The sequence below is a fragment of the Hippichthys cyanospilos genome, chromosome 1 (assembly GCF_059441005.1).
Source record: "Hippichthys cyanospilos isolate Australia breed blue-spotted pipefish chromosome 1, RoL_Hcya_1.0, whole genome shotgun sequence".
NCBI lineage: Eukaryota > Metazoa > Chordata > Actinopteri > Syngnathiformes > Syngnathidae > Hippichthys > Hippichthys cyanospilos.
This window is the reverse complement of record NC_142369.1, coordinates 5,954,938-5,969,335: the sequence shown is the minus strand read 5'-3', so window position 1 is coordinate 5,969,335 and position 14,398 is coordinate 5,954,938. Positions and strand designations below refer to the sequence as shown.

General features: G+C 39.2%; 1 protein-coding gene across 6 annotated transcripts in view; it reads right to left on the bottom strand.

Moving 5' to 3' along the window:
- Positions 1-14,398, bottom strand: part of nrxn2b (neurexin 2b) — a 444,830-nt gene that overhangs the window by 238,731 nt on the left and 191,701 nt on the right. For 5 of the 6 annotated variants that reach the window (XM_088405168.1, XM_088405575.1, XM_088405495.1 and 2 more), the window contains 4 exons: positions 10,102-10,540; positions 8,049-8,432; positions 4,795-4,998; positions 2,614-2,640 (listed from right to left, as the gene is read on the bottom strand). In XM_088405168.1, the coding sequence (XP_088261294.1) occupies positions 2,614-2,640; positions 4,795-4,998; positions 8,049-8,432; positions 10,102-10,540 (1,054 nt within the window). The remainder of the gene's footprint in view (positions 1-2,613; positions 2,641-4,794; positions 4,999-8,048; positions 8,433-10,101; positions 10,541-14,398) is intronic. The other variant, XM_088405321.1, reaches the window with a different exon arrangement.

The window sequence follows — 14,398 nt, the reverse complement described above, 5'->3', positions numbered from 1 at the left end:
AGCCTTCAAAATAAATTCTTGTTGATACAATACAGGCCTTCAAATTAATTATTTGGCTTATTCAACAGTCACACTCAACCTATTCTGCGCATGTTTTTGAGTTGTAACTTTTGAAAAATCCAGAATGTTTCCCAATAAAATTTTGAACTGTTATCATTTATAAAATGCTTTTATTTTGAAGGACTGCCTTTTGCATTTCCTGCATGGGTCATAGTTTCTAATAAAAGCCCGAATTGTCGAAAACACCTCACGCAATCTAGCAAATGAATGAAAGTGCACAGAGTCCGGGAAATTAATGGCTTTTTTTTTCTTTAAACCTTGGAATAAATTGAGATAACAAAAAAAAAACAACAACAACAAAACAAACATCATTGTGCAAAAACTAGGGCATACAAAATTTGAGGCCACACAGCAGCCGGATGTCACAGCACTCACCAAACAGATACCATCATGCCCTGACCCGACCCGACTCGGAATTGAGGTCTTTTGAGGAGATTTATTTTGTAGCAGCCACACGAGGGCTGCATGTCCAAAGTCCTTTCTCACACACATTTCTTATTTAGTGCATGACTGACTGAGCGCAACATGGCGCTTGGTCAAGCTCGGAAAAACATAACATCATCTACTCTCTCGTATAAATAAATGAAATGTCATTTGCAAAATGGTGATTCTGGGTCAAGTCTTTATATCCTGCTGGGACACAGCTAATTCTTTTTTTTTTTTTGTCTGTATCTTTCGAGTCATTTGAGATACTCTTCTAAGTCCTAGTGCACTCAGGAGAGGACATCCTGGTTTTTTCAATGATGTTCAGGTGTTTGCAACAAACATGCAAAATTCCCTTAAAAATAATTATTGAATTACTTCATTGTTTCAGGAAAATTTAGGCTCATAAAACAAATTGGATGGTGAGTAGGTTATTCAATTTCATTATGGTAAAAAGACAGATTCTCCCCCGTATTAAATTGGTTGAACCCAATTTGTCACGTGTCGCCTCTCGTCACCTGTCGAGTTAATAATTTATTTTTGTGAACACATCTCTGCGATGATCCCAAAAGTTGAATATTTTTCTGTGGCCACACATGTATTTATAATTATTTATTTTTGAGAAAAGGTCCAACATTTTATTTTGATTTTTTTCACGGACGAATATTTATTAACAATTAAGTTAAAGATGTATTTTTTGTGAAGTGATCTCTACAGTAAAGCCAAAAAATTATGTTTTATATTTCATATTTTTCTGTGAGCAAACATTTATTTATACTGTATATATTTTTGAGAACATGTATGGCACTTTATATTAATTATTTTTTGTGGATTTTTTTTATTATTAATTGTTAATTATTTATTTTTGTGAAGAGATCTCTACTGTAATCCCAAAACAGGGCACTTAATTAAATATTTTTTGTGCACTAATATTTATTTATAATTATTTTTTTAGAACAGGTCTGATACTTTATGTTGATTATTTGTTGTGGACATATATTTATTAATACATTAAGTTAAAGTTTATTTTTATTATTAGTTATTATTATTAGTTTATTATTAAGTTAAGGTTTATTTTTTGTGAAGGGATCTCGACTACAAATCCCCAAAATTATGCTTTGTGTTTAATATTTTTTCTGTGGCCAAATATTTTTATATATATATATATTTGAGAACAGGTCTGACACTTAATACAATTTATTTTTGGAAAAAAATATTTATTGAAAATAGTCATTTCTTTTTTCTATGATACAATAGAGAATACAATTGATAGAAAAGAGGACACTTTAGGTTTACTTATTTATTTAATCATTTATTATTTGGTGGACAAATACAAATGAAGTCTGAAAGGGTCTTAAATTTAATAAATCAGACACGGATGGCATATTTATGTTTTTTTTTTTTTTGTGGTAGCGTACATTCCGGCCCCCCCAATGGTGTTTGGGTGGGATGTAATTCACTTTGCTGACACAAAATGGACACAGCCTCGGACACAAACCAAATATGCGACGTCTCGGTGATATTTAGCGAACAGATTGTCCCAATACTTTTGCGCAAGTGGTTTGTGTTGACGCAAACACTGTACAAGGTGTTTTCTGTCATTGCCTGACATCTAGCGGCCAAAGTGAGTGCTGCATCCTCTGAGAATTGCATTTCAGCCCCTCAACAAACCGCCATTATTTATGTCGAAAAACAAAAAGTGACAAGTTGTTTTTTGTTTTCTCTGTCTTTTGTCACCAAACTGGCCACCACTTACCTGCTAGGCAATGCCATATAAAATAAAACACTAAACAAAAAAAGCAATAATCCCGTCCGTGAGAAAATGCCTGGAAAATCATTTAGCAGTTTGCGTGTGTGTTGCATTTTGCATGGCCGTGTCAAGTTGCCCTTTTCTGATACATTGAGGGATGGGAGATTTGAATTAATTTGAAAGATGAATATTAGACTTTTATATCTACAGTATAATAGAAAATATATGCAGTTAAGAAGAAAATCTGCAGAATAATTGGGTGGGTGTGGTATAATGAGGCGTCACTGATAATGAGATCAAGGGGGAGCAGAAAAGGGCCACTGCACTGAATTTAGATATGATGATACATTTGAGTTATAAAAATGGATAGAACAACTTACTGAGGCTACAGTCTATCCTGATACAATCTGGCGGGAAGAGAGAGCGCAATGGTGAGATCAAATCAAAAGAGCGAGAGAGAGAGAGAGAGAGAGAGAGACAGAGACAGAGACAGAGAGAGAAAGACATTTTACATCCTTCAAGGTACATTCTGCAGACAAGCAAGTATTGCTCTGGGGCCACCATCCGGGGACAGCTCTGAGTCAGGATCACCCTTTCACTTTATCAGCCCCCCATTCAGCCCACTCATTGTTTCTGGCCTTCAGTGCAGCACAAGGCAATATTGCACCAAGTTGGTCAGAGTCGGCTGGCCTTGTTTCCGCAATGATCGATTACATTACAATCAACTGACCGGCCTGAATACGGTGTACAAATATATATATATATATATATATATATATATATATATATTAGGGCTGCAATATTATGGCCAAAATAATAATCATTATTCATCATGTTTAGTCAAACGTGTATTCATTGCCCTTTTTTTAAACATGCAGTATATAAACAAGGCTTTGAGGATTGAAACTTACAAAAAAAATACACTAAAATTAATAAAGTGAATAATAATTTAAAGAAATTCACCCAAGACATGACAAACATGGCACACAGGGGCAGACTACAAACTTACTTGCTGAGTGCAAACCAATGAAAAGAAATGAAGTCTAGTTAGAACCAAGTAGATTATTTACTTCTGTACAAATTGTAATCAATTGTAGTCATTTTCAGTCATTTCAAACCGAATTCATTCTAATTTTGGGTCTCAATTTAGAGCTAGCATTGTATATTTTAGGAAACAGGTGAGAAACTCAACACCATTTCACACTGGTAAATAATGTATTAGGGTGAGAAAAAAGCAGAGACGTGTCACCCCAACATGTATGAAACATTGCCCCCTAATGGTAGAATGATAAAGTGCTGGATTTGACATGTAAAGCCAGCTATTTAAATGTTAACATCGCAAAAGATCAGTTTAGTTAATCGTGGCAGCCAATATATGTGTACATATATATATATATATGTGTGTATATATATATATATATATATATATATATATATATATATATATATATATATATATATATATATATATATATATATATATATGTATATATATATATACACACACACACACACACAGCTCAGTACAGCTGTACAGTACAGCTCAGTTTGAGATTATATCATCCAATGACTTTTTAGTTATCATATTTTATACGTTTGAATGCATCATAAATGTCAGTTTTCCATCCTTTATTCAGATCCGTATTTAACTGTTATGCGCGATGCATTTAAATGGGGCTATGAAATCAAATCACGTTGCTTGAGGTTTATTAGGCGTATTCTGACTGAGTCATTCGTCTAAATGTAAAAAAAAAAAACGCGTGGTGCACTTGCCTCCTGCGGCACATTTGGAACGCCAGAGACCCAAAACAAGCAGTGAGAAGAAAGGGTGATCTGCACATCCCAGCTACTTCATTCCTGCTGCACGCACATGACCCAAAAAAAAAATCAAAAATCAAAAAAAATATTGTATTTAAATGTAAATTTCAATGAACTCATTCTGTAATGGCCTATTTTAGAGCCTCCTCAGGCTCAACACAGAAAAAAAACGTCTAAAAACGTTCTTGGGAGTGAAAGCGTTAAACAAATATAGCATCAACAAACTGCGTGCAGGTGAGAGCAGCTGAGTTGTGGTCTCGAGCTGTCAACCGCGACAGAATAGTGGACACAAACAGCCGGGGACCGGCGTCACAGCGGAGAGGGCGTGGCCTAACTCAAGAAACTTAAAGGCCGCATTCAGATTTCATATTTTCAGAGCTACTACCTTTTTAAGACATGATCTATCATTTGAGAGCAATACTTGGAAGTTATGGAGCTGTGAGCAGGTCTCCCAAACCGTTTGATCCGAGGCCGCAGAAACACCAAGCCATTGAAGGGATGAAAAGTTCCGTGGGTGGGGTTTGGGAGGAGCCTAGTGGCATCTATAAAATGGATGCGATGAAAGAAAAGAGCTGAAAGTGGCTTCGCTTTTGTCGCCCTCTAGCGGCCACTCGGAGGACTTTATTTCCTCAACGGAAAGGTGAAAGAAATAAAAAGATGATTTCAGTGTGAAAATGAGAACATGAGGGCCGGCAGGATGGCGAGCTCGACGGACACGGATGGCGGCGGCGGCGGCGGCGTACCGAGGTTGACGGTGAGCTTGACGCGGCCGCCGTCCAGCTCCAGCCGCAGCGTGTCGGCCGACTCCTTGGAGGTGCTGGCCACCAGAAGGCCGTAGGCACGCTGGGACATGAAACGCACCGCTACGTCCTCCGCCTCCGTGTGCATGGTGACGGGCATGATGATCTTCAGGTACATACTGCCGTCGTAGCTCAGCACCGTCGCTTCTGTTTGGAGAAGAAAAAAAAAAGTGAAAAATTTTACAAATGAGAAAAGAAAGTAATTCATTCAGTGCCAAGGACGAGAATTCTCGTTTTTTTTTAAATAGTAATAACAAAAATAAAGAAATAAAAATTTGGTCAAATTCGTTTTTCTTTTTTTTTATGGAGAGGAGCAGGAACCCTTGAAGAACCAAATAAAAATAGTAATAACAATAATAAAGAAATAATAAAAATCTGGTCGAATTCTTTTTTTTTTTAATGGAGAGTAGCAGGAACCCTTGAAGAACCAAATAAACACCAATTGAGCACTGTAGTGATAACTGTGACCGCTGGATGGCAGTGTTTCCACACTTACAACACAACTGTTACCCACATGCAAGTGTAACTGAAGAATGGAAGTCAATCTTTCAATAACAGCGCCCATATTTACACACAATATTCTTTTGGCTTTGAAAGGTGAGTGAAAATGCAAAAAATGTTGGCCCTCTAGAGGTCTAGCGGTTTCATTTCCCAAAAACGCTTGGCACTGGAAGAGATAATATAAACTGGCACTGCCTTCATGCTAAATGGAGCAAAACATATTTATAACGTAGCATTTAAAGTAATAGTATCCAAACTATGGCCCCGAGGGTATTTGTAGCCCGCCATCTATAGTTTTGCATCATATGCCCTAAGATACATTTTTACATGGCAGGCAATGCAATATTTAAAAAAAAAAAAGTAATATAAAGGTTTGATAATAAATGCTGTTACAGTGTGAAAAAACATCCAGATTTACCTAATCAACTTTAACACCATTGAAACTGTAATTCCTTGATTGATGGATTTTTACTGTGTTTAATTAGTTAAAGTAAAATAAATAAATAAATAAACATGTGGCGCGTCTTTATATCATTCCTTCATTCCTTGCGCGGACAAATTATACTTTCATCTCAGATATGAAATCGTCTTTCCATATTTAAGTGAATATAAATGTAATTACTCTGTTTAAGGCTCTCTAATTGAAACAAAAACTTTTAAAATGTATTTTTTTACTATGCAGTAGTGGTGCATCAATACTTGACAAGTAACGGTTTATCAAAATAAATACAAGGAGAAATAATTTAAATATCAATTACTTGTCAACTATTAACGCACCTCTACTGCAGGGGGCTATTTTCCATATTTTCCTCTTTTAATTTTCCTGTATGCGACCCTTGAGAAAAAAGATTTGGGCATCCCTGAGTTTCGAGAGCGTATTTGAACCTGCAGTACCATATACAACCACTGGAGTGCAGTAAACCCTAACAAAAGAGAAAAACCATCCCTGCAAAGATGAAGACATTTCATCCTGACATGAAACTATATCTTGCTCAACCCACACATATCGCTACTGATTGGACCAAATGCTTGGTTACATATATATCGTGAGCTATCAATAAAGACGGAGATCAAAGGTAAATAACTTGAAAAATTTCACTCTAATTGAACTTCCACTTCAGTCCCCGGGGCGATATGCCAGCCATTTATTTCCCCAGCCCTCCATATTCAGTTTAAAATTAGACAGTAAAATACATACATGGTAATTAAATCTACCGTCGCTTTCAATGAGTACAAATATACTCATAACATACACAGGAATATTATACTGTATATAACAGTGACTGACCTTTGTCACTACCTGAGGTAGATCTTGACCAAACATGGGCTTTTTGATGTTTTTGTGTGTGATTGCAAAGGAAAAGCATATAAAAAAAAATAACACTAGGAGGCTAAAATATTTCATAGATAGTCAAAACATGATGACTTTCAATATGCCAAGCTGCCGTCCCTTCTAAATGCTTGCGAACGGGAGGTCCAGAGGTACACCCTATAAGTGTCAAATTTAGCCCATGTCAGGCTCATTTACTGCCATTCAAAATTGGAAATGTTGTCAATTTTGGACATATTGAAAACCCTATGTTTTATTTAATATGCCTTCCCCCTGATTTTTGCATTAATCCTTTCAACGGCAAACGGGGCACAATAGATCTATTTGTTTTGACATCTCAAAACCACCGGGTGGGGCTAGCAGCCAATTTATGACATTTGCAAGTCTTTCAATGACTTCGAAGATTGGCTTAGCTGGACTCCTACAATGGAAAATTCTTCAAAAGTCACAAATGAGGACATAATAAATATTTATATTTCATAAATATATAAATGAACAGCATAGTTACTTTTGCTATTTGTTATTTTTACAGTTTTTGTAGATAAAAGAGGCATATATATATATATATATATATATATATATATATATATATATATATATATATATATATATATATATATATATATATATATATATATATATATATGTGTGTATGTATTGTAGGTGTTTGGTGATTTTCACTTCTCTGGCACGTTTATATTCTAAATATTATTTTTAGAAACTATGAATGGGGCAAATAATCCCAGGCCCTGTAACCTAATCTATGTAAGTGGGAATTTTTTTAACTCATTATCCAAGGATCCTTGACTTATAAACAATATATGCTATGATATATATTTTTAGGATTTTTATAGGATTTCTATGAGGCTATGTATATTTTTTGTGGCATTTTTCTATGGTTTTGTGCCAGCAGATAAAAACGAATTAAGGTTCGAATAAGGCATGTTTGTCAGTGTGAGACTGCGCACTGGCCTATGTCTATTTTGAATTTTACATAATTACCACCTCACCTGACGGACCTTGATAATCGTACCATTGCCTCATTGAAAAATATATTTGCTGCCCTTTTTGGGTATATATTTTTGGACATTTTTTGTTTAGTTTTGTAGCAAGAGATAAAAAAAAAAGGAAATAAAGCTCGAATAGGGCATCGTTCTCCATGCGTAACTGCTCACCGCTCCCCTCTCTGCTCAACGATAAAAAAATAGGATATCTCAAACTTTTCTTTGATGGTGAGCCATTAGCTAAAAAAAGTCCGTAATCCGGATTCTAAAAGGGCATCCCGCTTTACGAGTAACTGCTCATGGCTCCCCTCTCTGCTCAAATGAATGCGGTTCGAGTCGGTTTCAATGTTTTTGGAACACACCTATGTCACAGTTGGTCCCCAGGAAGCCGGTGCTTGTGCAATCGCATATGTAACGGTTCCATCCCTCTTTGCACAAGGCGCCGTTGCCGCAGGGGGTGCTGCTGCAACGCTTCTGCAGCTCACGCGTGCAGAAGCTGCTGACGCCCAACGCGCTCTGGATCTCGGCCAGGCGCCGAACGTCGCGGCTCTTGCCGTCGATGAAGAGGTCGCGGACGCAGCCCACGTAGCCGTAGTTGAGCAGCGCCGTCCACACCTCGGGCGGCAGGATCAGCTCCGTCTTGGACTCGGGGAGGCCGCCCAGGTACATGTCGCTGTCCAGGTCCAAGATCTCGCTGCCCTCCGGGGAGCTGAAGGGCATACTGCGGCTGTTGACCGAGATGGACCCTGAAACCGGATGAAATGGGCTTTTGCTCAAACGTGATGCGGGAGAGGGCGCATCTGTCTAATGCGTTGCTCGCAAGCTAAATGGAGGAGAAAGAAAGCGGAATGCAGCAGGGAGCCGGCATAGACCCCCCCCCCCCGCTCCCCGACCCCCCCTTTTCCAGCTCTTTCTGTGATTAACGGCTCTGTCTTCATTTTCTATTAAAAGCCAATTACAGCCGGAGCAGCAGCGAGATCACATGGCGACAGACGCGCGCGCTTCGTCACGCGCTTTCTCGTTTACAGCGCGCCATTAGAAAAAAAAAAAAGAGACCACATGCACGTTGTTCATCAGTCACACGTGCAGATGTTCCCATTTGCGCGCACAGACGGCGCCGGGCCTCGGAAGACCGGCTCAAGTCGCGGAAACAAACACATTTTAACAGGCGAGATTTTATATGCCTCCGACCTACGCTGATGACATACATACCCTTACAAAAATAAAAAAAACATCGGTTTTAAAAAGGCCCGACCGATAAATCAGCTGGCCTATTATATCGACCGTATGGCCCTTCAAACATTGTACGAAAATAATCGGACAAACGGACGAAATTTGCTGATTGTTCTGAGTTTTTACCTTTAAGTACAATCTACAGTAGTTGTAAGCAAGTAATTACACATTAAGCTATAGCATAAGCTTATATCCTTAACCCTTGTGCACATACTTTGCAAACTAAACACATTGTGTCCTTTTTCTTAATTTTGTAAATGCTCTTAATGGTGTCATAATTAAAGTTATTTATGATTTTTTTTTTTCTTCACCACTTAAATTCAGTGACATCAGTTCTATCCATACATATGTAAGTTAAATTTATCAACACCCACAAAAAATTGTCCTTGTAGCCGGTGAAGTGATGATGACACTTTAAGGCAGAGTTTCTCAACTATATTTTGCCAGGCCCCCCCTAGAAAAGAGAAAACTTTTCGCACCCCCCCGCCTTTCATCCTTTTTAACATTAACAGAAAAACGCAATATAAATCAACTTTCAACAACTGTTAATTATTTTTATTGCGTTTCTACGAGTTATAGCTTAGTCTAAAACTGAAAAAAAGACGCAAGTGCACCAAAGTGCCTGAAACTAAAAGAAAATGATGAAAATTATTACTTTATTGCAACTACATTCCATATGACAAAAATAAAGCCTTTTTCCTGGGATCATCCGCGCCCCCCCAGGGGGGGCCCGCCCCACTATTTGAGAAGCACTGCTTTAAGCGATTAACTGGTCTCTACCGCCACCTACTGTCTTAAAGTAAAACAAGTCAACAAAAAAATTTCTGTTTGCTGACGTAGTTTGAGCGCCACTCAAGGGAATGTTGCAAAAATCGCAGGAAAATCAATGTCATGAATCCTATTAAAATGCATCTCAAAAATTGTAATTGTTTTATATGGTCCAAAATTTGGACAATGATTATTTTTGCACACAAACTATCGCACGTCCAGCTGCAATAACAAAGACCTGTCAGAACCGTTGCATTTAGAAATTTGACGTCTTTTAATCATCTAGTGGAAATTTCAGCTCCCTGCTCCCTTTTTTTCCCCATTGATTCTTTTAGATCATAAAAAAACATGCAAATACATCCCTAGCGTTGAATGAGTTAAAAATGACTGTTGTTAAAAGACGATCCTCCTTACCTTTCCTTCCTTCCCTCTGGAAGTCCACATGACACCATTCCCCATCGTTGACCTTCTTGTTGCTGGCCTTCAGCTTGGTTTTTCCAGAGCCCATGTCGATCAGCAAGTACAAATAGCCGTCCAGCAGCTCCAAGGCAAAATAATCGGTCTTGAGTTCCCTCCCGGGCTTCTGCTCTTTGGGAGCCTGAGGGCGGCCGTGGCTGAAGAGCAGAAGGCCGCTGGGCTCCGTGGTGCGGAAGTCGAAAGAGACGGAGCCCGTTTTTTTGGTGTTCCACTTGGGTAACGAGATGAAGGACTCGGGGGTCTCGAAGGTGACCGGGTCCAGGGCCGCCACGTCCTCGCAGCGGAACACCAGGTCACCGTTTAGGCTGATTTTAGGGTCACGCTGGATGGCCAGCCGAGAAAGTTCCAGCTTGAAGTCGTTGTTCTTGTACACCACCTTGAACGAAAGAGCATGAGTATAGATATGATGTATTGAATGCATGTATATATATATATATATATATATATATATATATATATATATATATATATATATATATATATATATATCGCTGCCTAACTTTAAGTGTATGGGGCACACCCTTAATTTTGGGGTCAAATTCTGGTATTTTCTATGTTACCGTGTTAAAGGCGCACCGTCACTTTGGCAACAATGTCAAAACAAAAGAAAACAGAATGAAGCTCATCTTTCTAATGCCTTCATAATATTTTTTCATATCCATAAGTTATATATTTTTTGCGGGTTATTGTGGGCAGTCAGTGAATGCAGCACCAGGGTGAGGTGAAGGCAAGTAAAACGTTTCTCTCTCCCCTTGATGCAGCTCGAGTTTATTTTGCCATAAATACAGAAAATTGCGCCATAAATAGCCAAAGTGCTACATCCGTGCTCCATGAAATTTAAGATCAGGTGTATATGTCAAAAGACGGCAATTATTAGTCAAATGGAATACCTTCCCCATTTTGGCAATATTCTTGCGCGTGAACTCGGATGGACTCGCACGGTGGTTCAGTCTGCTCGCTTCTTTTGTTGAAAACAATGCCGTAACAACTTCACTCAAGCTTGTCTCTCAAATAACTATTTTGGACTCCCAAACAATGGAAAGGGAGGCCATTATTGCATAACCGGTTCCCGGCATCACTAAAATCTGACCTTGTGGAGAACATATCACAAAAGATTCAAATGCAGCAGGCTCAAACTCCAGCAGCGAAAATCCACAAAATGCTCCAATTTTGCCAAGCGCCTTGCAGAGAACGCCCTTCACGCTTTGGACGACTCCCACTCGGGATGTCAGCGTAGCTCGGGGGCCTGCCCAATAACGACGACAATAAGCACACGAGCGCAGGAGGAAGAAAGAAAACAGCTCAGGAATGTCAGCGCGCCAGTCATAATAGGCTTGGAGGGAGCCGCAGACACACGGTGGGTGACGTTCTCCAAATGTTGCCCGCAGCCTTGACGCAGGCATCCTTTGATGAAAGGAGCCTCTATTGTTCCCACTCAAATTGTGTCTTTGCATTCAATCATACATTCCCAGCCACGGGCAAAGTAAATTATCCCTGCTTCTTGTTGTTTTCTTGTGTTTTTTGAACACCTTCCAGACAGCGTTCACGGGCGCCGCCTGTCCTCCAGGTAATGGCGCGAGGCGCATTTTGCACGTGTGTGTTTTGTTTTGCTTTTTTTCCTCCCGAGCTGCTTCACGCTCCCGCAACACACGCGCGATAGGCTAGGAGGCGCGCTGCATCTGTTTTATGCAGCTGCTGGAGCTCTGAAGTTGAAAAGGTTGACTTTCGTTAAATGTTTAGGGATTTTTAAGGGGTTAAAAATACGTACAAAAAAATACTCGCGACCTGATATAAAACTTGATCAGAATGAGACTTTTGCTTCTTTAACCTTTGTGCGGTATTTCCATCATTTTTCCACATCATTCTGGCAGTGTTTTAGTCGAGGGATGGCACATTGCTGGTAGTGTGATAACTGAGTGGTCGTGTCATGATAAATCGCCATCGTCTGGGTGAAATTTCAGCTCCCTCGTGTCTTCTCACGATGCTTTCCGTTTTGACGTGAAGATTGGATGAAATTCTACACAAGGGGTTTAACCCTTGTGGCATTATGTTGCAAATTATGGAAATTCTTTTGATTTTATTTGATGATACCATAAATGAATCAATGGGAAAAACACGAGGGAGCTGAAATTTCCGGCAGATGATTAAAACATGTAAAAATTTCATAATGCAATGATTTTGACATTTCTATGTTACTGCAGCTGGACGTGCGAGATTTTGTGTACAAATATAATCATTATTCAAATTTTGGACCATGTAGCTAGGTCCAGGCTACGCTACGCTACAATCACTAGGGATTATGGCCGTAAATAGCTCAAGTCAATGTTACTCAAAGGTAAATAAAATTTCATTTTTCCTTTGTATAGTTTTTCATTTATGTTGTTATTAAATTGTATTCATGTATATTATTTATAAGTATCACTTACTCTACTATTTTATTACTAGTTTTAAGTATGTATATCCAATTTTGATGTTTTTACCCGGGGTTTGATACGCATTAGCTAATTACCATAAGTTTCTATTGTCCGCCGTAGGACGATTTCGCCTTACGACCCCAAATCCGGAACGGATCTCTGCAGTACCTAATAAGGAGTCCAACAAGTGAAAAGAATGACAAACTGAGGATTGATGATCCGGAGAGGGCATGAGTGAGCATAAAGCTAAAAAGATGTTATCGCACACTGGCTTTCCCCCCCAAAAAAGGGAGGAGGCTGTCATCAAAACGTCAATATGAAGTGGGACGGGCGGGGTGGAGGCAGTCGGGGAGTTGAGCAAATTCACCCGGTGTGAGAAATCAGTCAAAGAAATCAATTTTTAATTTAGGCCGCCGCCAGGATGGCAAAGCTGGCATAGCGGCGGCGGCGGCGCTCATACCGTCGACTTAATTACACAAAAGTGGCCCCGAGAAAGGCAAACGATGAGCGATGGGGAGCCGGGTGCGCTCGGAAAGCGCGAAAGGGTGCGCGGTGAGAGATAGCAAGGTCGCCGTCTCGGGCGGGTGGGCGGCGGCTGCGGCAGATGGCGGCCAAAAAGAGAAAAATGTGTTTCACGGCACCAAACGCACACCGGGGTGCGTCCGTCACTTCCATTACGTTGGAGGCTGATCACAAGCATGAAGACTGAGCGTGGCCGCCGCTTATCTTCACGCTCTCAAAGCCATCGATGCACATTATGAGGTCACGCGTTGTGTCTCACACACACACACACACTAGACGGACACACATGAAAGTGCCCTCCTGTTTTTTTGGACCTTTGCAGCCTGCAGGGCGCCGTCCAAGCGTGTCAAAGGCGTTTGACCACGGCGCTTGCATGAAAGCCACGCCACGGGCCGGAGCTGCCGATAAGCCCGGCTGAAACACCCGCACCACCCCTACACACACACACACACACGCACACACACACGCACACACACACACACACACACGGCGTGACTGATGCCAAGATGTTGAGCTCACGGACAGCCAACTCCGATGGAAGGTTTGTGTTTCAACTAGGGATGTTCAATAATTTTCCATTTAGCGATACCAGTCGTCTTGTATTACGAAATTACGAAATTGTTTTATATGGGTCCAAAATTTGGACAATGGTTATTTTTGTACCAAAACTATCGCACGTCCAACTGCAATCACATAGAAATGTTAGAACCGTTGCATTTTGAAATTTTACATGTTTTTATTATCTGATGGAAATTTCAGCTCCCAGCTCCCTCTTTTCCCATTGATTCTTTAATTTCATAAAAACAACAACAAAAAAAAAACTAGCCTGGCCTTGCTATCACCAAAATTGGATGATTAACCCAAAGCATATTTTATAGACAAAAACACATACGTAATGTCAACAATAACAATAAAAATACAACAAATATTATATTATTGAAAAACAAAGGTAAAAACAAGTATACACAAAATATATTTAAAAAATAGAAAAAATATAAATGAACATAGTTAGTAAAACAAAAATACGTGAAAAAAACATGATAAACAAATACACTTTGAAAAAATGTCAATAAAACCTGTCACTAAAAATGATAGACTATAGGAACAAAAACTATGCAAAAATGTTATGCAAAAAAGTATGATAAATTTAAAACAAACATAACTAATTAAAACGTCAAGCATGGTAAAAATGCAATGAAAGAAAAAAAAAATTGTGAGTGATTTCAATATTGACCAAAATAATCGTGATTATTATTTTGCCTCAGCCCTAATATATATATATATATATATATATATAT